The sequence below is a fragment of the Pleurodeles waltl genome, chromosome 7, assembly GCF_031143425.1.
Source record: "Pleurodeles waltl isolate 20211129_DDA chromosome 7, aPleWal1.hap1.20221129, whole genome shotgun sequence".
Lineage (NCBI taxonomy): Eukaryota > Metazoa > Chordata > Amphibia > Caudata > Salamandridae > Pleurodeles > Pleurodeles waltl.
Window position 1 is genome coordinate 700,316,363 of NC_090446.1, and position 26,126 is coordinate 700,342,488.

Below are 26,126 nucleotides of genomic sequence, written 5' to 3' on the forward strand. Positions count from 1 at the left end.
GGACAAAAGGATGAAGGGGGATGTGTGGGTGTATGGAAGTGGAAGATGGTGAATGAAGGAAAAGTGAGGGGAATGAGTGAAAAGGAAGATTGGGGGAAAGTTTCAAAGGGAGGGGTTTAAAAGTTGATTTGATCATGTTAAAATGTTATGTTGCTAAAAGCAATCCTGTCCTAAATAAATAGCCTTTTACACTATGATAAACCTGTGTCACTGACTGTGTCCCGATGGACGTTCCCAGAGATTTGGCGTCTCCTTTTCCTTCTGTTCGTCCTATCGACAGCAGGTAAGGCTCCACAGACCAGGACACTAAAATGCTGACCATCCTGTGCACAAGTGCTGAAGGCAAATACTTTATGGACAACGACTCGGCTACAAACCTATGCACAAGTTAGTTAATATGATTATACTGCTTTCAGTAGCTCTCTTGCTACAGTTTCAGAAACGTTTTAATGCATCTACTCCGAAGATATGTCTCATTTTCTTATCACACCTCGAGGCTGAATGGAATAATTGTGAAATCGGCTCTGCCCTGTTATTATCGGTTTAATTTTTCCTCGAAATCAAAACTTTTGTATAAGATCAAGCACTCATTTAAAAGGCCAATTCCGAGACCGGGCTGGTTTGTTTTAGTACGTAGATGAAATTAAAAGTTTGTAAAATAAAACTTTAAAAAAGCTCAAGATTTAAAATGCAAAATTGGTCACATAAGCTCTCTGGAGAGGTCTTTGTCGCACTTTATTGGGGGTTGATTTAAAAAAAAAAATCAAAATGATTTGCTTAGACTGCAAAGACTAGGGCCTTACACCGGCTTCAATACTGTATATTAATTTAATTAGGAAGAACCCCCCAGTTTCTTCTTCTGAGGAGGACTGGCCTAAAGTAATTCTGGCCACTTCAATGTCATTCTATGGTATGTTGAGTTATGTTTATATATTGTGCAGATTGTCAAGTACTTGGCCAGTTAGAGCATCCTAATGCAGAGTGCTGACTTTGGGTTGTGGGGCTTTCCAGAGAGAGTTTATGATGGGGAGCTTCGCCGACCTACCCTGGATGTGTGAGCATAGTGTTATTCGGAAGGTGAGATGTTGCCCATGTTTGTACTCTGTTGTAGGGTAGCGGGACTTTCAAACTGCTAGCTACCCATGTGTAATGCCGATATAAGACACTACTTGACTCTTTTCAATGCAGTGGGTATTCGGTCAATTAGCCCACCATTTAAGCCATAACAGTTGTGAGGGTAGTGTCTGACATTTCTTTTTTAGTCTTGGCAAACTTTACAATAAAATGCATGACTAATACCTTTTTCTAGATCTGAGTGGGTGTGTATTTGAGTAGATGTGGTACTGTCTTTGCAAATCATTTTCTCTGCATGAGTGATCTGTACCTGTACTGACTTGGGGTGATGCTTATTCTGGCAGCCTATTCTTTATCCTTGAATACAGAATCGAACTGTCTTATCAGACTAGTTGTTGTCTTTGGATCGTTACAAATGTTTTTTATGCTGCTCCTGCTTAGTTCTCTGTGCATGACCACCTGTTCACTGTTTCTATGTTTCCGCATCCTGGTGTGTACCATTCCAGCCTGAACGTCTCATGCTTAAGATCCCAGCTTTCCTGGTTCTTAGGATTTTTAGGACGTTTGGTACTTTGCAGAGCCTTCAGAGTGATATTGTTCTATTACCTTATCGAATGAAGGAGAACAGCTTTCGGTCAAATCCAAAACAGGCACATCTTGTGAGTTCAGACCCAGAGAAGGAAGTTGAGAAATGGTGGCAACACAATGTTATGGACTTGACCAACCCATCAGGGAGCACCCACCAAACTGGTGACAGAGCAAGCAGGGGGGAATTCTGGCGTTGGACTAAAACAATGAAAGTTCAATGAGTTATTTCATGAGAGCTACGTTTTCTGGTCTCAACCCCCACTCCATCCTTGGTAAACATCAACGTGAAGGCATAGGCCGGAGCAGCTTCCACACAAGAGTAACTGCTGCCCCTTAGCAGATGGGCTCTTCCTTTTCAACAAGGTTGTCATGCTGTTAGTCCTATCTGCTAGTCAGTTAGAATCAAAAGGCTGACTCTGATGGTTCACCTGCTTGCATCCCATGAAATACTGACTGATAATGGACAAGGTGACATTGGTATGCTACTGGTGGATCTCCTGCTCTTCTTAGGTGATAATGCAGGTTTCAAGAATTTGATGGGATTAAATACACATAATCACAACACCACTTAATATATACATTATATATAATATACATAAAGGATATATTTAATTATATATGAGCTTATGTATTCGAAGTTGTTCTGAAATAGGGGGTACTCAATACATCTTAACTTGGGCCCCAAAGATGTTTCATATAACAATGTAGTGTAAATGTACATGAAGTGTTTGAATTTGGTGAGGTGAGAAAAATGTGCCCGTGTGCAGCAGTGAGTGCACATATTGCCTTCCTTCTCGCTATCAGGCATATGGCTCAAAGACAAGCAAGTGCTAGCACTAGAGAGCCATGAGTAGACCAAGCTGCAATTCAAGTCCACGCAAGACAGTTTTCGCAGAGTGGGAAATAACCTAATTAGATTGTTGCCATTGTTTTCATTTTAACAAAAGTCATATGACTGCTATTTGAATAGTATCACATATTAATGAAATATCAGTGGCTCCACCAACCTAAAAGCAAGGCAAGAAAAAAATGAAATGCTGAAGCACTGTTAACCTGACATACAGTTTTTTAATGGGAATGATTTAGTGGATGTTGAAGCTAAGAAGCTATGTAGAAAGTCAGTAGAGTGAAATGTTCATAGCTGGTACATGAACAATTCCTGTAGGATCTCCATCTTCCCTGACGTTTGTAAATCTTAAACCGTCCTCTATTATGCAAACTTAAATGAGGGTAAGGACTTTAAACTTGTTCCAGATTTTAGGACGGAAGTTCTATTCACTTAGTTAAACGTAACAATAACAATGCAGGCACTCTGAGGTTTTTGCAAGCATTTTTGATCTGACAGAGGTTTAGAGACTAGTTCATGCCCCAGCAAGAGATTGTATTTTCTTCTTTTCAGTGCATAAATCCTATTCTAGAATGGGAATAATTCTGAAAGACAATCATGTAACTGACTCACTATTGTTTTGCAAAACTTTAATACATTGTGAGATCATATTCCAGTAGAAGTGACATTTAGCATGGTTGAAAAGAGAGAGCATTAGTTTGCTCAAGAACAATTCACTACCTGCACTGCACAGTCTAATTAGACTTTGCTGCAGTTGGAGGTGGCAAAATGCCCTTAGGGGTGAAGCAGGCAAGAAGGGCATGAATTCAGGGGCAGCCTTCATAAAGAAAAAAAAACAACAATCACTGTGGGGCAAACACAGGCGTCGCAAATATGTCTGCGCTTCCCCATGCAGAAAAATGTTCACAAATCAAAAGAAAGATAGGAAATTTGAATGGAAGCTTTACTTTTTGGTACTGAAAGATAAGGAATTTCAGTTGATGGTCACAGCATAGTTATTGGGCTTTCTTAGTAGGTATGCAGATGGGACAGGTATCATGCAGCTCCAGGCAGAGAAATCCAGTGAGAGTTACCTGCTGTGCCACCTTGCCTTACTTAGGGTGGTCAATATGACCAGATGGCCCAGTGGCAGATGGGCCACCAGGTCAAGGGTTTCCACTGGCAGAGCCAGCTGAAGTTCTGCCGACAGAAGTACATCGATATTTAAACAGGGTGGGGCAACCCCAAATTTGGCAGGGCAAAAGCATCGCTGATTTACAGTGGTACTCTTGTTCAACTGCACTCTAAATGACCTTCCAATGAGTTTATTACTAGAGCCTTATAATTCCAATGGGGCTATGATTGGCTCTGATGGATGAGAAAATGGTGGTCCATGCCATGAGTGTGCTCCCTGAGAAGGCATGTTTAAGAGCTCTGTTTTCCTTGGAGGCTGTTTCTTCAGGGATGACCCCAAAGTAGTGCATTTGTGGGCCAATCACTGCCACGTTTACAATTAAGTAGGGATATGAGATGGGCATGGCCAAGATGTTGACCAGAGCGGACGATTAATACCCAGTTCTGCTCCCGGCCTCTCTAATATCCTGTTGTAATAACCGCACCCTGGTCCCCAGGCAGTAGGAACCAGAGTTTCCTAGATCCCGTAGTAATTGGGTCACCTGCCAATAGAGATAATACTCCTACCATCAGGTTTGTGGTTGGGGTGGACACCGAGGCCTGGTGCTTTTGCCGCCTGGGGCTCTGGGCGCGCTGGTCCTCTCGCGCTGGGCACTGACCCCTGGAAGGTATTGGGGCCGCTGGAGTGACACTGCCCTGCCTCCCTAGGCATCGTTAACTGGGCTACAACACCAGGACTGAGGTGCTGGGCCTGGCCGCGGTTGCCTGGGCCCCGAGCTCTGGGACTTTAAGGTCTTCAGACGTTAATCATGCCCACTGGCCACTAGTATGGTGAAACCCAAATCTGCAAAGCTATCCCTGTCCTCGGAGGGGACTCTGCCTGTGCCAACAGTAACCTCCAGGGATGACACAGTCACTCTCCAACAGATGACTATTAACTACAAGCTCACTCTTGCCAATTCGAGTAGCTTCTCCAAGTGGTTCTGGACACTAAAACTGCTTTAGAAACTAAAATCTACACTGTGTCGCAGGAAGTCAATCTACTCTGTGTGGACTACTGTAAACTGTCCAGCAGAGTGGATGACACTGAGTCATCCCTAGCAACTGTGCAGCCAGTGGTTCGGGAACTTCAGACTCAGATATCTCAATTACAAGCAGAAGTGTCCTCTTTACACCTTGGGGCTGTAGACGTGGAAGGAATATCACAGCGGAACAATGTACGCTTTCTAGGGTTCCCAGAGCACGCAGACGATCCTAATGCTGTACTCTTCCTCGAACAGTGGTTGACGAGTATGGTGCAGGGAAATAAGTGCCAGCCTTCTTTTCGATCGAGTGAGCACACAGGATACCGGGCAAATCATCACCGCCTGGCGCCCCACCTTAGCCACTGATTGCCTATCTCCTTAGTTATCGAGACCAAGATCTCATCTTCCAGTGCTTCTGGACTAAGGGTCCGTGGATGTTTAGAAATACCACCATCACAGTTTATCCAGTCTACACGATGGAAGCGCAGTGCAAGAGAAACTCATATGTCAAGGTTAAGCAACAGCTCCATGAACACAACATCAGATATGCGCTGCTCTTTCCAGCACGACTTAGGGTAGTGTACAGGGAGAAAACCCACATATTCTCCACCCCAGAGGATGCATGGATGTGGCTACATGCCAACAGCATGGCACAATCGACCTGAGGGGAGCCCCTGTTCGAGGATTGGCTGAATCCCTGATACTGAAATAAGAAGAGATCTGGTGTTAGGGCGCGCCCAACAAAGGCTCAGGCAGCAGAGGGCCAGGCGCAAGCACTAATCGAAGCAACTCAACACGCATCAAATCCATTTGCTGTCCTCCGCGAGGACCATGATTCGGACATCAACTCGTCAGTAGGACACTCCAGTGGCAAAAGAATCAGTTCCCTGCGGGGACCAGCTATCACCCCACCTACAGCAGACAATCTTTACCCTTACTTGCACATCTGGCGCGGACTGTCGCTCGAATGAGGATGCATTAACGCGGTGGTGGAGGTGATGCTACAAGCTTGACACAGAAAATAGCGAATAGTCATGCCAAAATGGTTGGACTCCCTTATCAGAATAAGGATTAAACATGGCCCAATTTGCAGACTTACAACTTCAACAGTGACTTGACATTATAATTGCTTACACCCGGCATAGCTGCAACCAGGGGTCCTGGCAGCTACTCTAAGTACACAAAAGTCAAAAGATTGTTGGGGACCTGGGGTAGTGAGGGTTTGATCACACTAGAAATGAGCCAGAGTGGCCTAGTGTGCCCCACTTGAACACTCATGCCCCCAACATGGCTCTCCGAATGGACTTTTTTCAACACTCCAATGGTTTTAGTTTCCGTTGGGATTATAAGGGGGGCAGTGGCTATGGGTCTGTTGGCCATCAGCCTGGGGGGTTTGATGTTATTGTGATTCTTTATGTTCTTTCATGGTTCCTGATACAGATGCTGGGTGGCCTGGAGGGATGGGGACATGGGAATCGGAGGTACAGCCCTATTTATGTCATTAAGTGTGACACCACATCAGATATAGGACACAGGCACCATGCACACAACGTAATGTATACGTACACGCACATGTGGATGTCACACAATATAATGTATTAACATGGAATGTGAGAGGCATGGCGGCATGCGCCAAGTGGCATCAGATTAATACATTCTCGAAACGTCACAATGCACAGATAGTGATACTTCAGGAAACACACCTCACATTTGGGGAATTGCAGTACCTCAAGATTAAATCGAGGGGTCAAGCATATGGCACGACAACATCAGCATTCACCAGGGGAGTCTTAATCTGGGTGGCTCCTGATGTTCCTTATAGCCTGGGGCACTTTACTGTAGGTAAGGAGGGGCAGATGCGTGCTGGCAGAGGACTCACTGGATGGCATGCCCTTAGCACTAGCCGGCATATATACTCCCAACTCGAGGCACAGAGAATTTTTGACATCCCCCACGCCTGCACTTTTTCAGGATCCTTCCACTGCCTGTATATAGGGGGGGCAACTTTAACTGTGTACCCGATGTTGAAATGGATAGATCTCACCCCACACTGTTGAGTGCACCCAACAGAACCACGTCCTAGGGGCTCCGTTCGTGCATGTCCTATTTAGGGTTGCACAACATATGGCGCTTACAACACATCCAGGAGAGGGAATACTACTTTTACTCCTCAGTGCATAGACTGCATAACAGAATAGACTTGAATCTGGCACCAACCTATCTGGCTCAGGATGCCCTGCAGGCGGAAAACCTGGCCAGGACGTTGTCTGATCATTGTCTACTACGGGTAGTGGTGCAGACTGCGCATGAGTATATCAATGTGGCAACTACAGCCTGAAATGCTAACCGACCCTCCATTCCGCCAGGAGCTGTCAGAATGTATTTCCAGATATTTTGAGATAAATATGGCAATGACATTGTTGCAGGCCTTAAGAGTGGGATGTCCACAAAGTGGTCGTGCAGGGCCACTGCCTCTAAGCAACTGGGGGAGTCAGACGGGTCTTGATACGTGAACTGACCTCGGTAGAGACGGACCTGCGCATCTTGGAATGAGAAGTTGCACGGGGTAGCTCAAGCTTAGGCATGCTTCGAGAGCTATGTGCTCGACACAGGGAAGTAGATTCACGCCTGCGTAGGCATGACTACCATCATTATCTCACTAGGCTCCACCCGGAGGGAGACCGCTCTGGCAGGCTGATGGCGTGGCTGAGTCGCTGTGAACAACACCAAACTCCCATAGGGGCTATTATGTTGGATGCTGGTGATGTGGTTAACACCCAGGCATCCATCAATGATGCCTTTCGTGACCATTACAGCATGCTCTACAAAGCGGAGCCTGAGCCCTCCCAGGCTCAACTGACGGACTTCTTCACTGATCTTCCTCTGACCCAACTCACCCCACTACAAAAGCTGGATCTTGAAGAATCCATTGGTATTGAGGCGGTCCAGACCACTCTGAGCCAACTAGCTCATAACAAAGCCCCCATAATGGATCGGTTGCCAGCAGAATACTACTCCACATTTTTTGCTCACCTAACCAGACCGTTTCTGGAAGTGCTACATGAAGCAAAAATGTGGGGCAATCTCACTGACTCTCAACGAGAGGCGATAACAGTGGTCCTGCCTAAACTTGGTCATGATCCTTTGGATGTGAGCTCATATGGGCTCGTTACTTAATTTGGACTGTAAATTGCTGGGCAAAGTTCTTGCAAATCGATTACTCCTGTTGATTGGTCACTTGATCTACGAAAATCAATCAGGCTTCATCCCAGCACAGACACCTTTTTTAATATTCAACGGCTCTTGCACTTATTGAATAGATCCCCAAGTGGGGGACATGACTGGGTAGTGGTGTCATTGGACAACAAAAGGCCTTTGACACCCTTGCCTGGCCATACTTAAAGGAGACATTGCTTTATAAGGGGCTTTGGTCCAGGATTTTTGGACTGGATTAGTATACTGTATTCTAATCCCACAGCCCGTGTGAAAATGGGCCAAGTCGTCTCTGACAGCTTACCTATTTGCCGCAGCACTAGACAGGGGTGCCCGCTATCACCACTGTTATTCGCGATAGCAATTGAACCTTTGGCTTCACACCTTCGACTAAGGGCGCAGCAATGGGGGATCCCAAATCTAGACATCTTCTACATCATCTCCCTTTACGCGGATGACACATTAATATATTTGCGCAAGAGCACGTCCTCATTGCCGAAGGTCATGCAACTACTAGATCGTTTCGGGGACTTATCCAGTTTATGTGTGAACTGGACGAAGACTTGCTTATTCCTGCTGGCCCCTATCACAGAGCATTTTCAACCTGCTCTCCTGGTGCACCGTCTGCCATGGTGTCACGTTATCTTTAAATATCTAGGCATACAAATATACCACACCACTGAAGATCTCAGGAAGGGCAATTTGGGACGACCAGTCTGTTCGATCCGGGGGTTGCTGCCGTTTTGAGGTTCACTACCACTATCGCCCCTGACATGCGTGGCAATCGCAAAGATGATAATACTCAGCAGATTATTATATTATTTTATTGCGCACCCACTGGTGCTGCTTAGATCATTCTTTCACTCATTAGATGGGCTGATGTTAAAATTAATGTAGCAGAACAATGGGCGTTGGATCACCTTAGCTACCACGCATTAGCCACTTGAAGAAAGGGGCCTAGGTATGCCTAACTTCGAACTTTATTATGCGGTGACACAATTACAATAGCCACTATCCTGTCTTAGGTCTTTCCCCACAATGGAGAGGGCAATGGTACACGACAGGCTGGGTCTGACGGACATGTTGACATGGTTGACAGACCCCACCTGCCCTTCCCCAAATTGTAATAACCTGATGGACACAGGCCAAATATGCTGGAGCAGATTTCTACTGAATGAGGGCCCAATACCATCCTACTCCCCCAAAATCCCATTGCTTAGTGCACAGGGCGCAAGGGACTTGAACACACATCATACCATGGTTGACAGCCAAGCTAAATACGGTTGAGGACCTCTTTAGAGACGGCTTACTTATGGCATATACTGATATACAGGATACCTACAACATAGGCCCAGGACGGTTCTTGACCTACTGTGCCATGAAACAGCTTACAAACAGCACTTGGCAGAATGGATTCACGGAAACCTCTACATTGCCCATACTCCATACATTATTTTCAGACTTGGGTCTCATAAAAGCTGTAACCCTGCTGTATAACACCCGTCTTAAATGACTGACACAGGTCAGAAGGGGGTGAAAACTTGATGGGATATGGTCCTCTCTATTCCATTGTCCTCTACCACCTGGACTAAGGCGCACCAACAGGTAAAGTGTGTGTCTCGCAACCAGAGATCTCGGTTTACTCAATTTAATTAGCGTATGTTTCCCCTCATTGGCTACAACGCATGTTCCCCCTCATGACAAATGAATGCCCATGCTGGGGAGAACAGGAAGCCACTTTCTATTACATGGTTTGGACCTGCCGGCCCATACAGCGGGCCTGGCACAGAATCACTATACTGATAGAGGAACTGGCAAACCACACGCTATCTCCTACCCCTGAGTCCTGTTTACTTGGAATATGCACCGGGGCTAAGGGGGAGAAACACCTACACAGGTTTATAGACCTGGCCTTTGTCCTATTCAAATGCCTTATAGCAATGCAGTGGAAGGCAGCTTCCACTCCAGATGTCAATTAGTGGCTGGGAGAGCTGTTACAGTGGGTCAGGGCTGAGTCACAGGCACTTCGCTCACTGAGCAACAGAGGCTTAGCTGTGGCGGGATATGGGACACCTTTATAAGCAGGACTGAAGCTAAAAATGACATCCGACATCCCTGAACAATGGCAATAAGTGTCAACACAGTTAACTCTTTATGCTTCAGTAGTGCACTCTCTGTGCACGCAACATTGCAGACAGCACATATTACAGTAGAATCTTGCACCTGTGGCCTCCCTGCAGGAACACGTATCATACACTGGGGAAAGATTCATCACCTCTTGCAATGGCAGCTCTCCCCCGGGTTGCTTTCTCGGATTAGCTAGCACCCCTACACCTGAATATAAAGGCACATTCCAGATGCTATTACATCACTGCACCCCAGCCCAGAGTAACTGTAGGTCACTAGTGGCAATGTACACACCCCTTCGACATCAGAACAGTATGATAATACGCAACACTACAAATACTATGATAATATGTACTACTTGCCCACATTAATGAGATTACTTATTGATCATTGCCAAATGCTTCCCTCATGCTCCACAGGCTTCAGGATTACCTCCCCCCATCCTTATCCTCACTTACTATATTCCTTTTATCTCACACTTAAATATACACCACACACACAGTGGTCTGTACTTGTTAAAAATGTTGTAATAACAAAATAAAAACAGATTTTAGAAAAAGAAGGGATATGCATTATGCAGGTTGGCTTGCAGCTTAAATATGTTCTAAGCCAGTGGTTGTTTACCTCTGGTACAGAGAACCTTGGGATCCCCGAGGCCTACTCTGGGGTCCGCAACTGTTCTACAAAATTAAATAATATCAAAAAATGAATAAATCAAAATAATAAAGTATTTACAAATAAAGAAACAAAATGAAAAATGTGAACACTTTCTATATTTGATTGCGAATTAAACAAAATATTTCAATATTTGATCATTTGTTTGGTTTATGCTTGTTTTTGTATTTTTGTTTATTGTTGTGTGGTTCAAATCATAGAAATTGCTTAGGTTCCGGGTCCCCGGCTTCCATCCAATAGAGAATCTGTGAGGCTCCTTGGATTCCAGTTTGATTCAGTGGGGGTCCACAGAGGTGAAAAAGTGAAAAACTGCCGCTCTTGGCTTTAATTGGGTGGCCATTCTGAAGGTGATCAGAACTGGCAAAATGTGCTAAGACCATTGTTTTCCTGAAACTAGACTTGCAGGTGGATGGAGGGCAGCTTTCAAGGGAAGTTTGAGAATATCTTTCAGTAGGGGGTTTCCAACCCCAATCCTAGATAATACTTGGGACTGTGCAACAGATTTAAAATCATCCTCAACAATGAAAGATTTAATTCCTCTTAGGAGTCTGATCTTAAATTGTGGGCCGTGGCTTTAGCGAATTATGTGAGCATGAAGATTCAGGTTTTTGTGAAGCACAAACCCAAGAGGCTTGACACAGATAACGATAGAGGGCTTACAGGCATACGCGTTGAGGGAGTTGAGCCATATTTGCACTGGAATTGGGAAATGAGGGAGGGAGCTCAGGCGGAAATCCATTTTAGTTGAGTTCAGTTTTAGATGCTGTGTGGACATAGAAGATTGGATCTCAGCGAGTCTCTCCGTGAGAGCTGATGAGCAGGGAAAACTAAATAAATCATTTAAGTCTGTGACTGAACAAACTCCTGTGGGATTTGCTCCTGTGTGGGTGTAAACCTCATGTGCATGACTGACACTGGCTATTTCCATTCTGCATAAGCAAAGTAGGCGAGTTTGCAATTTAAACTTTTTTAGACTCGTGTACAATGTAAGTTTCTCACAAGAAATGTAGGTTATGCAGGGGTAATCTTGTGCATTTTTACCATAAACAAGTAACGTGATTTTATGGGTGAAAGTTTATTTGCTACTAGAAAAGAGTTTCCTTTATCAGAGCCTTAATTTTAGTTAAGTTGTTGGCAGGACTTGACAAAATACCCTCCCTATGATCCCACAATTGAGTGCATAAAAGAGATCCAATCTCCAGCCACCCACTGACATCCATACACCTGCACACACAAACACAAACACACACATGCTTATGCATACACAAACGCACACACACACAGTATGCCTACAAAATATTGTTAGTTTATGCTTACAACACAAAGCATACTTACTTGCACTTGCAGATCTGTCTTGCTGATGGCCCCTCTGTAAACATATCGTAGCGATCAGTAGGAAGAAAACAGTTCCAGCAGAAATTGAGTAAGCAATTGGTACAGCACATCCCTCGACAGCCTCCATTCTTCTAAAATGTAACAAGTCAATATGCACCATTAAGGTTATCACAGTGTCACATGCTGAGCCACAGTATGTTCCCAAATGTAAACATGAGGGAATGACAGCTGAAACTATGATGCATAACTGTACATAAACTATAACACCAATAGTCTGAAGTGATTTGTAGCTTTTTCACACCCAGGACCTCAGAATGAAAAGCTTGTACATAATGGGGGTCATTTTGACCTCGGCGGTCTTTTTCCAAGACCGCTGAGGGACCGCCGTGCGGAAGACCGCCAGTGGTGGTGGTTTGCCGCTCGGCCTATTATGACCGTTGGCAGCTCTCCGTCCTTTTACGGACGGAGAGCCGCCAACAGCCATACTGGTGGGCGGCGGGGAAGTGGAGGTTGCTCCACCTCCACCGCCACGCCAACAGAACCCCGCCCAGTGAATCACATCCTGTGATTCGGCGTGGCGGTGCTCTGTTGGCGGTGTGGTGTCGGTGGAGCAACCCCCATGGCTCCCGTCCCCTCCCGGAGGATCGTCGGACCAGGTAAGTTGATCGTCCGTGAGGGGAGGGGGGTGGGGGGTGTTGTGTGCGTGCAAGGGGATGTGCGTGTGTGTATGTAGAGAGGGGGGTGTGAGTGCGTGTATGCTTGCGGGGGTGTTGTGTGTTTGGGAATGAGTGCGTGTATGTCTGTAGGTATGTCTGTATGGATGTGTGCTTGTATGTTTGAATGTGGATGACGTGTCTGTGTGTGTGGATGTTTGCATGTATGTCGGTGTGTGTGCGTGTATGTGTGTTGGTGGTGCCTGCATGCATGTTGTGTGTGTATGAGTGATGTTATGTTGGGGGTCGGGTGGGGAGGGGGGTCCTGCCACCTTTGGGGGGTGGCAGGGGTGGTGGGGGGGTAGGGGGAGGGAGCCAGGGTGGGGGTGGTGGAGTCCCCTATCAGTGCCAGGGAAGGAATTCCCTGGCACTGATAGTGCTTACCGCCATGGTTTCAAACCGCATGAAATCCATGGCAGTCAGCCGGATCAAAATACTGCTGGCATTACAGTGACGGCCGCCGGGCTTGAGACCATGGTCTCCAGCCCGTCGGTAACGGAGAACCGGCGGATGACCATGGCAGTAACCGCCATGGTCATAATACAAAAAAAAGACCGCCAGCCTGTTGGTGGTCTTACCGCCTCTTCTCCGCCTTCTGCCAGGGTCATAATGACCCCCATAGTTGGAATGCAGGTGATAATGTCAAGAAGAGAAAAACTGTAGGGTTTTGCAAAACAAAGGGCATTACATTGGTCATGCCAAGATGCATCTAAAATAGTCATTGTGCAATAATGAGTGCTCTGAAAAAGAAGCACGTGACTATGGTGTGAGAAAGTAGCCTCTTTCTAGCCTTGTTACCCCCACTTTTGGCCTGTTTGTGAGTATATGTCAGGGTGTTTTCACTGTCTCACTGGGATCCTGCTAGCCAGGGCCCAGTGCTCATAGTGAAAACCCTATGTTGCCAGTATGTTTGTTATGTGTCACTGGTACCCTGCTAGCCAGGACCCCAGTGCTTATAAGTTTGTGGCCTTTACAGGGAGTGCAGAATTATTAGGCAAATGAGTATTTTGACCACATCATCCTCTTTATGCATGTTGTCTTACTCCAAGCTGTATAGGCTCGAAAGCCTACTACCAATTAAGCATATTAGGTGATGTGCATCTCTGTAATGAGAAGGGGTGTGGTCTAATGACATCAACACCCTATATCAGGTGTGCATAATTATTAGGCAACTTCCTTTCCTTTGGCAAAATGGGTCAAAAGAAGGACTTGACAGGCTCAGAAAAGTCAAAAATAGTGAGATATCTTGCAGAGGGATGCAGCACTCTTAAAATTGCAAAGCTTCTGAAGCGTGATCATCGAACAATCAAGCGTTTCATTCAAAATAGTCAACAGGGTCGCAAGAAGCGTGTGGAAAAACCAAGGCGCAAAATAACTGCCCATGAACTGAGAAAAGTCAAGCGTGCAGCTGCCACGATGCCACTTGCCACCAGTTTGGCCATATTTCAGAGCTGCAACATCACTGGAGTGCCCAAAAGCACAAGGTGTGCAATACTCAGAGACATGGCCAAGGTAAGAAAGGCTGAAAGACGACCACCACTGAACAAGACACACAAGCTGAAACGTCAAGACTGGGCCAAGAAATATCTCAAGACTGATTTTTCTAAGGTTTTATGGACTGATGAAATGAGAGTGAGTCTTGATGGGCCAGATGGATGGGCCCGTGGCTGGATTGGTAAAGGGCAGAGAGCTCCAGTCCGACTCAGACGCCAGCAAGGTGGAGGTGGAGTACTGGTTTGGGCTGGTATCATCAAAGATGAGCTTGTGGGGCCTTTTCGGGTTGAGGATGGAGTCAAGCTCAACTCCCAGTCCTACTGCCAGATCCTGGAAGACACCTTCTTCAAGCAGTGGTACAGGAAGAAGTCTGCATCCTTCAAGAAAAACATGATTTTCATGCAGGACAATGCTCCATCACACGCGTCCAAGTACTCCACAGCGTGGCTGGCAAGAAAGGGTATAAAAGAAGGAAATCTAATGACATGGCCTCCTTGTTCACCTGATCTGAACCCCATTGAGAACCTGTGGTCCATCATCAAATGTGAGACTTACAAGGAGGGAAAACAGTACACCTCTCTGAACAGTGTCTGGGAGGCTGTGGTTGCTGCTGCATGCAATGTTGATGGTGAACAGATCAAAACACTGACAGAATCCATGGATGGCAGGCTTTTGAGTGTCCTTGCAAAGAAAGGTGGCTATATTGGTCACTGATTTGTTTTTGTTTTGTTTTTGAATGTCAGAAATGTATATTTGTGAATGTTGAGATGTTATATTGGTTTCACTGGTAATAATAAATAATTGAAATGGGTATATATTTTTTTTGCCTAATAATTATGCACAGTAATAGTCACCTGCACACACAGATATCCCCCTAACATAGCTAAAACTAAAAACAAACTAAAAACTACTTCCAAAAATATTCAGCTTTGATATTAATGAGTTTTTTGGGTTCATTGAGAACATGGTTGTTGTTCAATAATAAAATTAATCCTCAAAAATACAACTTGCCTAATAATTCTGCACTCCCTGTATGTATGTGTTCCCTGTGTGATGCCTAACTGTCTCACTGAGGCTCTGCTAACCAGAACCTCAGTGGTTATGCTCTCTCTGCTTTCCAAATTTGTCACTAACAGGCTAGTGACTAAATTTACCAATTCCAATTGGCATACTGGTACACCCATATAATTCCCTAGTATGTGGCACTGAGGTACCCAGGGTATTGGGATTCCAGGAGATCCCTATGGACTGCAGCATTTCTTTTGCCACCCATAGGGAGCTCTGACAATTCTTACACAGGCCTGCCAGTGCAGCCTGAGTAAAATAACGTCCACGTTATTTCACAGCCATTTACCACTGCACTTAAGTAACTTATACGTCACCTATATGTCTAACCTTCACCTGGTGAAGGTTGGGTGCAAAGTTACTTAGTGTGTGGGCACCCTGGCACTAGCCAAAGTGCCCCCACATCGTTCAGGGCAAATTCCCCAGACTTTGTGAGTGCGGGGACACCATTACACGTGTGCACTGTACATAGGTCACTACCTATGTACAGGGTCACAATGGTAACTCTGAACATGGCCATGTATCATGTCTAAGATCATGGAATTGTCATCCCAATACCATTCTGGCATTGGGGGGACAATTCCATGATCCCCCGGGTCTCTAGCACAGAGCCCGAGTGCTGCCAAACTGCCTTTCCGGGGTCTCCACTGCAGCTGCTGTTGCTGCCAACCCCTCAGACAGGTTTCTGCCCTCCTGGGGTCCAGGCAGCCCTGGCCCAGGAAGGCAGAACAATGGATTTCCTCAAAGAGAGGGTGTAACACCCTCTCCCTTTGGAAATAGGTGTGAAGGCTGGGGAGGAGTAGCCTCCCCCAACCTCTGGAAATGCTTTGATGGGCACAGATGGTGCCCATCTCTGCATAAGCCAGTCTACACCGGTTTAGGGATCCCCAGCCCTGCTCTGGCGCGAAACTGGACAAAGGAAAGGGGAGTGACCACTCCCCTGACCTGCACCTCCCAGGGGAAGAGCCCAGAGCTCCTCCAGTGTGTCCCAGACCTCTGCCATCTTGGAAAGAGAGGTGTCTGTGGCACACTGGACTGCTCTGAGTGGCCGGTGCCAGCAGGTGACGTCAGAGGCTCCTTCTGATAGGCTCTTACCTCTCTTGGTAGCCAATCCTCCTTCCTAGGTAGCCAAACCTCCTTTTCTGGCTATTTAGGGTCTCTGCTTTGGGAATCTCACCAGATAACGAATGCAAGAGCTCATCAGAGTTCTTCTGCATCTCCCTCTTCACCTTCTGCCAAAGGATCGACCGTTGACTGCTCAGGACGCCTGCAAAACTGCAACAAAGTAGCAAGACGACTACTAGCAACCTTGTATCGCTTCATCCTGCCGGCTTTCTCAACTGTTTCCAGGTGGTGCATGTTCTGGGGGTAGCCTGCCTCCTTTCTGCACCAGGAGATCTGAAGAATTCTCCTGTGAGTCGACGGAATCTTCCCCCTGCAACCGCAGGCAATAAAAGACTGCATCACCGGTCCTCTGGGTCCCCTCTCAGCACAACGAGCGTGGTCCCTGGAACTCAACAACTCTGTCCAAGTGACTCCCACAGTCCAGTGACTCTTCAGTCCAAGTTTGGTGGAGGTAAGTCCTTGCCTCCCCACGCTAGACTGCATTGCTGGATAATGCATGATTTGCAGCTGCTCCGGCTCCTGTGCACTCTTCCATGATTTCCTTCGTGCACAGCCAAAGCCTGGGTCCCAGACACTCTAACCTACAGTGCACAACCTTCTGAGTTGTCCTCCGGCGTCGTGGGACTCCCTTTTGTGACTTTGGGTGGACTCCGGTTCACTCTTCTTCCAAGTGCCTGTTCAGGTACTTCTGCGGGTGCTGCCTGCTTCTGTGAGGGCTCCCTGACTTGCTGGGCGCCCCCTCTGTCTCCTCCTCCAAGTGGCGACATCCTGGTCCCTCCTGGGCCACAGCATCATCCAAAAACCCTAACTGCGACCTTTGCAGCTACCAAGGCTTGTTTGCAGTCTTTCTGCGTAGGAACACCTCTGCAAGCTTATTCACGACGTGGGACATCCATCCTCCAAAGGGAAAGTTCCTAGTTCTCTTCTTTCTTGCAGAACTCCAAGCTTCTTCCAACCGGTGGCAGCTTCCTTGCACCCTCAGCTGGCATTTTCTGGGCTCCTGCCCTCTCTCGACACTGTCGCGACTATTGGACTTGGTCCCCTTGTCTTACAGGTATTCAGGTCCGGAAATCCACTGTTGTTGCATTGCTGGTGTTTGTTCTCCTTGCAGAACCCCCCTATCACGACTTCTGTGCTCTCTGGGGGTAGTAGGTGCACTTCACACCTACCTTTCAGGGTCTTAGGGTGGGCTATTTTTCTAACCCTCACTGTTTTCTTACAGTCCCAGCGACCCTCTACAAGCTCACATAGGTTTGGGGTCCATTTGTGGTTCGCATTCCACTTTTGGAGTATATGGTTTGTGTTGCCCCTATACCTATGTGCTTCTATTGCAATCTATTGTAACTTTACACTGCTTGCATTACTTTTCTTGCTATTACCTGCATAATTTTGGTTTGTGTACATATATCTTGTGTATATAACTTATCCTCATACTGAGGGTACTCACTGAGATACTTTTGGCATATTGTCAGAAAAATAAAGTACCTTTATTTTTAGTACTTCTGTGTATTGTGTTTTCTTATGATATTGTGCATATGACACCAGTGGTATAGTAGGAGCTTTACATGTCTCCTAGTTCAGCCTAAGCTGCTTTGCCATAGCTACCTTCTATCAGCCTAAGCTGCTAGAAACACCTCTTCTACACTAATAAGGGATAACTGGACCTGGCACAAGGTGTAAGTACCTCTGGTACCCACTACAAGCCAGGCCAGCCTCCTACACATGGCCCTTGGCAACAGAAATGCCCTTCCAAAAAGTACGAAAAGGTAAGGAAAAAAATATGATTTACTCCTATATTTCCATAAGTAAGCCAGGGATATCTGCATAAACTCTTTACGAATCACAAGACATTTTCTTCCATGAGGGACCTTTTTTTATTCATGGAAATTCACACCTAATCGTAGACAAAGACACTACTACTCAGAGAAAATGCTGTGTGAATCAGGTCCACAACATTTGTTGGTAGATAAGAAACGGAGGGTCTGGCTAATTTGTCCACCCTAAACTTTCATGCAAAAATGTAGATATACGGACAACTTTTTATCCTATCCCATAAGTGCTTTGAAGAGGAGGCCAGCTGTGCACACAAGTGTTTCGATGGCTAATTGTGTATTCATCAGAACAAGCTTAGTGGCGCTCCACAAATGAAACCTCAATTCCTCCAATTTCCTGCCCAGTAACTCCTTTTCCCTCAACAATCCTCATGCAACAAGTATATTTTGAGCTCAGGTGGAAATCTTCATTTAAAATATGTGAGTTTATGGGCAATAATAAATCATGGAGTGTGCTCGACGAAGCCCACCTCTGGGATATGATCTTAGATACACAGAGCCTGACATTCACGCTTCGTCAGGGGTAGTAAGCCCTATATAAAGGCAATTTAAACATGTTCACCTTCTTGTGAACAAACACATTCATTAACTCACTTATTCATTGATGCAGTCATTTATTTATGGGATGATTACAAGAAAAACTAGGATATGAACTCACCTCAATGTTGACTTCACATCGAGGGCACTTTTTGCAGTTCTCTTCAATACATTGGTTACTAATCCCTTCTTCCCATTTCTTGAATTTACGTTGTTTGCGACTTAAAGGTGTATGTGGTAGAAAAACCACATCATCTGTATCCTCGTTTTCTGTAAATAAATGTATGAATGAATGCACCTACATTAACAAATCCTTATAATAACAAACCATGTCATGAAGGCTTTTAAATATGAAACCCCGAGCATTTTACATCAAAGACATTGCATATTTAGGTGTCATTCACCACTATTTTGCATTGACTAGTTGCCTCGCAATACAGACTTAGGAATGTTTTACTTACGTGCTTTCATGCGTAAGACACAGGTACAGATAAATCCTCTGTGAATACTGGTTGCTTTTATTTGATTGCACTACAATGAATAAAATGTTTATGGTGGTTATTGCGACAGAAATTCAGAAGGATTTCTGAGTATTTTATTATACTCTACATTTAAGGTTTGTGCTAAGTCTGCATTTTGAAATCCTGGTTAGTTCCCTAATGGATTATCTGTCGAAAGCTTTCGATAGAGTGAAACTGCTCCACTGTTCTACAGCCATTACTTAATTGGCCAATTAATAATTAATACGGCATTCCCTCTGTACAGAAAGGGCAGCCCAACATGAAGACAACGAGTATCCACGAAAGTAAAGAAAAATGCCGTACTACGTTGTAATGTGGTGACTATCTTGAAAGTACAAAGATAACACTTTCAAGATGGCCAGGCACTGGTATTGGGTTTGCCAGTGCTGGTACAATTGTAAAAGCATTGGCAAAGCCAATGGTGGCAACCAACAAATATTGGCAAAGTGATTTTGATTGGCTTTTGCAGTGCTTGTTGTTTGGAGTCTTCATTTTTCTGCAAAGTTGTTCGAAAAAATCTGATACCATGTAGGTGGATGGAGCTAGATTAGTCCTGCTAGGAAAGTCAAATGCAGGCAGTTTAAAAAATGAAATGTTTGCCGTTTCTGCGCTAGTAAAGTGGAATAAGCCGAATATAGGCCTTGGTGAAAAAATCAACTTTAACTGCAGAATGCCTTTTCTCCTACCCACTTCCACTCCTGTCCCCATTGTTATATCCATGGTCAAGAGACTGGAAGGCAGGCTTTTGGGGCAGGAACGTCCTCTGCATGATAAATGGGCATGTATAACTGCCTTGAGTTCCCGACTGCTTGTGGAACTGGTATCCTGATTTTTTACTTTGGCCCTGGGGATCACAATAAATTAGCGCAGAGGCCTAGGCCTGTCATCAGTAATGTGAGGTCCAGAACTTGTTCTGTGACCTTGCGGGGCGCACTAAGCTTGCGCTCATAGAGGACATTTGACTTATGTCCCTGCCCTGGGTGCATCACATAAAGCAGTGGTGACAACAAACGTATTTTGGAAATCTTCAGTGAGATCAGACCTTTTTCTCTGTTAGAGAGAGTAAAGCCTACTGACTTCTCTTGTGTACATTTCTGTTGTTATGTGAAGCCCAGAACCTTGCGCTGATATTCTGTTACGTGCAGAGTGCAGGTAGGAGCAGTGAGTGCATAGCATATGTCTGGTAGTAGGACTATGTGTATGCTATACGCCTGAGCAGTAGAACAAGCAGGATACTTTTAGGTGCCCTGGTTTAGCATAGCACATAATGCAGGATGAGGACTACTTCCTCAGAAATTGGAAGTGTATTCCCTGCATTTTGTAGCTTGACTATGAAGACCCAGGTAATAAGAGGCAGAGCTCCCCTTAGAAATTCAAGGTGAAGAGCTGCTGATTATTTTTTTCTGAGTACTGCCATTTGGTAAATAGAACCGGTAAGGGATGGGGCTGCACTTTTTGCTGCTCAAGGTGAGGATGTTTCTAGGTAGGACCTGACCTTTAGTTTGTCTCTCATTACTGACTGAGCTGATCAGAGAGGAGAAAAGAGTGCAAGACCCGCAAGATGAATGACAGTGCAGGAGAAGCCATCTGTTTTCCCAGCTTGAGAACCACCCAGACATTTTTGACAGGCGTTGGAAGCGAAGCCAGAGCCAACCTGCGACATGAGTGTTCTTCCCGTCTCCCATTGGGACCCCTGTAGTGGACCACTTCTAGACAACAGTCCAAGAAGTCATTGTATGCTGTCAGGCACCCCTGCAACATGCACCTGCTGCTGTTGGGGCCATAGCAACGTCTGATTCTATCCCAAAATCCCCAACGGCCCAGAGAAGCAATTAAGTGAGAATCCGGCCCAGAAGCCACAAATGCCTGCACCAAGCACCTTTCATATCTTGGTCTGGAGGCTGTATCTGAGACAACGGGTGCTCGCTGAACAGGCCCGCCAACTGCTATGGCTCCTGCTCCAAGTGAAACTGCAGTTATGGCTCAGTGTCAATGGAGATGTTGCTAAAAGCGTTAGTCAGAGATGTGCCCTCCAGTGCAGTAAGACTGCAACAGTAAGAGCAGTTCACAGAGAAGAAGAATGTACTAAAGGAGTAGCCTGAGTCTGCAGAGAGAGCAGTGATGTTGCCTAAAGTGGTCCTTTTAATCTCAATATGAACTATTGATTTGAACTGGGAGCTACCCGAGCTAGGAAAGACCTAGTGAACCTGCATCTGTGTCTATGACTACATTACAGCAGAAGATCAATAGACTACTAGAATGTAGAGAGGGAAAGTCACTTAACTATGCATCATAGCTGAATTTATGATCCAGAAACTGAGCCTCATTGCTCTGTGTGGCATTACGTTTTCTGTGATAAAGTACTTTGGTTTTACTAACATAAGCACTGGACTGGACAAGTTTATTGTGTTTGTTGAGTCCCTGAGATGCCTTTGATTTCTCGCCTCACTACACTGTTAAGTGGGAGAAGGGTGTACTTGGTCAAATTTACAAAGTCGTATTAAGACTGACCCCTGGACACCAGTGGCAAACAACCCCAACCACTGCAGTTAAAGCCCAGTAGCCCAGTAGCCCCTTCCTGCTCCGTGGCTCGCCAAAAGGTGTCTGGTACAGGCTGTACTCTACTCCACCACCCAGAGCAGTCATCACTGTCTGGCTCTATCTGCATAAACAAAAGGGCAGCCCAAAGCCCATATAGATGCTGAAAGTAAAGTACACTTGTGTATTCAGTATGCTTTGCATTTGGAGCTAAATCCTATTTTTCTACAACATTTGTAAGGATCAACCTGGCCTTTTTATGAGCACAGTTGATATATAGGGACATAAATGTGTTTAACCAGGTTGATGAACACAATTTTGCATAATATAGCTGTCTAGATTGATTGGTTCACTACAGAATCCTTTCTCTTCCTCTCACTCCCACTTTCACTCTTGTCATATTGGTGAATTAAAGGGCACGTTCCGAAGGCATGCCACCATCCTACATAGAAATTAGCCAATATGCACCTGCTGCCACCAGGCAACACCTTGCACTAGAGCCAAACATCAACAATCAGCACATTACGTCTCACCACACTAACATCTATTCCAACACATCAACCAAATACTCTCTTATCAATGGGATTTTGAATCAGCTCATGTTTGCAACACACAAAATAGCCTTCCCATATCTCTCTCAAAACACTAAATATATACACCCCTAAAAACAACAGCACCAATAGAACCCACTCAAAGCATGCTCCCTTATGCTCTAGGCATCTGAATCATACACAAAATAGCCCCACATAGGCAAAAAACAAACCTCAAGCACACACTACTATCTAAATTCTGCCTTCACTGAACATATCTTTCTCTGTAAATATTCTATTCCTACCAACACCCTATGAGAAATGAGGTCGTTGGTTGAAAGAGGTGTGAGTGCTTCTCAAGCCACAGCCACAACCCCTGTCAGGATGAACCACAAAAGTCACTAAATTAACCTGTGCTTAACCCTCAGGTAGCTTGGCAAGAAAGCCATCAGGCTTAACTTAGAGGCAATGTGTTAAGTATTTAGACAGCACTCAAACACGTCTAAAGTGAAAAACACCATGAAACAAAATCCACATACATTTAGAAAAATTTGATAGATTATTTTACACCAAAATGACAAACATTCAATCAATAGAACCTGAGTTATGAATTTTTAAAGGTTTTAATAAAATCTTGTGCTAAAAGATCAAAATGTTAAATGTGGACAGCTAGTCACGCAAGACCAGGGAAAGGCCGAATGCTATGGCCAACCGAGGTGGAGTGTGGTTCGGATACACAAAGTGGACTGGACCCAGTCTCCACTTACCTTTGGATTCAGAAGAAGTTTTAGGAAAAAACTTCTGAAAATGTAAGCTTCTGCAAGGCAAGGCAGCCTCCAGTATCCAAGGAGAGTGCATCGTCATTGGAGAGCCGCTGGACTAAGTTGTGATGTAGATTTCTATGGTTGAACTTAGTCTCTTTTTCAAAACTCTCCAGATGGGATGAAGATGCAGGCTGTATCCAAACAGGGGCTCCAGCTGGCCGGACAACCTTGCCAAGTGGAGTTGCTGAACAGGATTTGCTGTTGAGAAGAAAAGCATAGTGGGAGCTACCAAGAAGATAAGCCCACTGGTGATGCACCTGGGGTGGATCAGCAAACAGGTCAGTCATGGGCTCCCCTCAGTTCTCACACACTTTTTGGCAGATCATTTCCTAAGACCCAAGTTTTGGATTTGAACAATATGGGCACTTCTAGCACCACTTCCAAGGTTTGAGCACTGGAGAGGCCCCAATTGATGGGGTGTCAAAACTCACTCATGGAGAATCCACAAACAGGATCTGCTGTGGAAAGAACATAGCAGGAGGTATCCCAAAGTCAGGCCGACCGCCGATGCTCCTTGGGTGGACGGACAAGAAGATGGGTCCGGGTTTCCTCTTGGTTTTCAGAGCACTTTTAGGCAGAAATGTTATACAAGTCCCAAGGTTTAGAGTTAGGCTCTCTGACCTCTTTAGCACCTCTTCCAAAGGTTCAAAACTAGAGGGGAATCACTTGGAGGATCAGGACTCATTCAGGCTGGGCCCAGGTGCTGGTTCAAGATGGGTGGAGCCTTTTTTGTCCCGGAGGCTCTGGTCAGGATCACACCGAAGTAGGCCTTGGAGTCACTCTGGAAGTCCTGAGTTCAAGCATAAGTGAAGGTCTCAAGCAGGAGGGCAGCTCTCTGAGGGCAAAGGGCTGACTTGAGGGAACAAATCAGGCCTCTAGGAGCAGCAGGGCAGCCTTCTTAAGTACAGAGATGGCCACAGGCAGCAGGACAGACCTCTGAGAGTCCTCTGCAGGTCTAGAAGTGCACTGACAAGATGATCTGAGAGCCTCATTTTTATACCTAGGACGAGCTTTGTAGTGGAGTTTTCCCTCCAAAGATGTACCTGAAATTTCATGTCTCTCTACCCTAGTCCCAGGATGCCTAGTGTGAAGTTCTTTGTTGTTGCGCTCAGAAAGTGTATTTGAAGTACAAGTGAGGCTGAGCACGGTTCTGCCCCCCATCACACCAAAGTGGTCCATCCTGCCACCACCAATTCCTCCTATTATGTGGCTGTTTTGGAAGACTCCACAAACACCAACATCCACTCATACCTAGACATGTGACCCAGGAATAGGCTGCAGGCACCTAATAGTTAGGACAAGAAAATGCCAAATTTCTAAAAGTGGCATTTTCAGAATTGTGACTTAAAGTCTGCCCTTACCATTAAAGAACATTTTAAATTATAATTCTTTAGACACCAAACAATACATTTCTACCTGCTCCCAAACAAAAGTTATAGTTTATTACATGTAATAAGGCAACCTAATGTTATCCTATGGGAGAGTTAGGCCTCATAGTAGTGAAAAAAGAACTTAGTGGTTTTTCACCATCAGGACATGCAAAATTTTAAAGTACATGTCCAACATTTTTTATGAAAGTACCCTGCCTTATGGGCTGTTTAAGGCCTACCTTAGGGGTGGCATATATACATTAAAAAGGGAGCCTTAGACTTAGCTAAGGGTTTTTTTGCCAGGGAGAATTGGCATTTTAAATCTGCAGCAGGCTGCAATGTCAGACCTGAGACATGTTTTAGAGGGCTTCATAAGTTTAAGTGTTGCGGGCCAATAGCAGTTTAACAGCCCTGGGTATAAGGTATACCACTTTACTAGGGACTTATAAGTAAATGAAATATGCCAATCAGGTTTAAGCCAATGTTATCAGGGAGTAAGTACAAGCATGTTAGCACTGATTAGCAGGGGATAAGAGCACTGAGTCCTAAGGCCAATAAAAACGAATTCAGAAAAAAAGGACTGGTGAAGGCAAAAGTATAGGGGTGATCAAGCAAAGTGGGCTACGTCAATCCCACCCCATATAATCAGTCAGCACTTATGCACAACAGGCCCTCACACAAATATTGAAATTTCTGCCAAACAAATGTCTCTTATTCCACTTTTCACTGACATTCTACCACATTTGCACTTTAGAGTATATTAAAGAAATGTACAAACAAATAAGCATCCAACCATCTGGAGGCAGCAAGCCCTAACCACATCTAGATAATGATCATATGCAAAGGCCAACTCTCACCCATTACAACACTCAGCATTCACCACATACACTGTCTCACTGAGCACCAGCATTGCTAAACAGGCATGAGCCTTGCCACGATACGATGCACCCATCCACCCTTCACTCTCCTATCCCCAATAGAACAGAAAACACAACTCCACATCCACCACAGGCAATACATCCTTACCAGAACCACTCTGAAATAGCTAAATATTCAGCACCTTAGTCTAGGCTAGTTCATACTGAGAGAGCGTAGTTTAAATGTTATATAGTATAGACGTGAAATGCTTACATTTGACAATGAAATATTAATAAGTAATAACTGAAATGTATTAATAAACGTGGAGATTTACTGGTTTGTGAACACTAATGTTGAATTAATATAATCTTTCAATTATATGTATTATTACGATCAAAACTGTATTCATTAGAACTTGTATGTCTTAAGTTAGCATGAGTCGCGAATTAGCTGTATAACTCTCATTTAAAGGCGTATTTTTCTGCTTCTCCAGTATGCGGTCTTGCAAGCAACCATAACCCAGCTATTGTTCTTTTCTGTACTTGTTAGCAACATAGCGGAATGTTCCCAATCGTATGCTAGTAGCTTCTAGCTCAAAATTATGTGATTTGAAACAAACATGGACACTTCCAAGGACAATGAGACAAGGTTAAGAGAACTTTTAACCTGAGACGTGTGCCAAGATGGTGAAGTAACCCCGGACATGCCACCTACGAAAATGT

General features: G+C 45.1%; 1 protein-coding gene across 1 annotated transcript in view; it reads right to left on the reverse strand.

Moving 5' to 3' along the window:
• Positions 1 to 26,126, reverse strand: part of LOC138304560 (E3 ubiquitin-protein ligase RNF14-like) — a 168,394-nt gene that overhangs the window by 26,329 nt on the left and 115,939 nt on the right. The window contains exons 6-7 of the mRNA XM_069244719.1: positions 18,885 to 19,033; positions 11,998 to 12,128 (exon numbers count right to left, since the gene is read on the reverse strand). Coding sequence (XP_069100820.1) covers positions 11,998 to 12,128; positions 18,885 to 19,033 — 280 coding nt within the window. The remainder of the gene's footprint in view (positions 1 to 11,997; positions 12,129 to 18,884; positions 19,034 to 26,126) is intronic.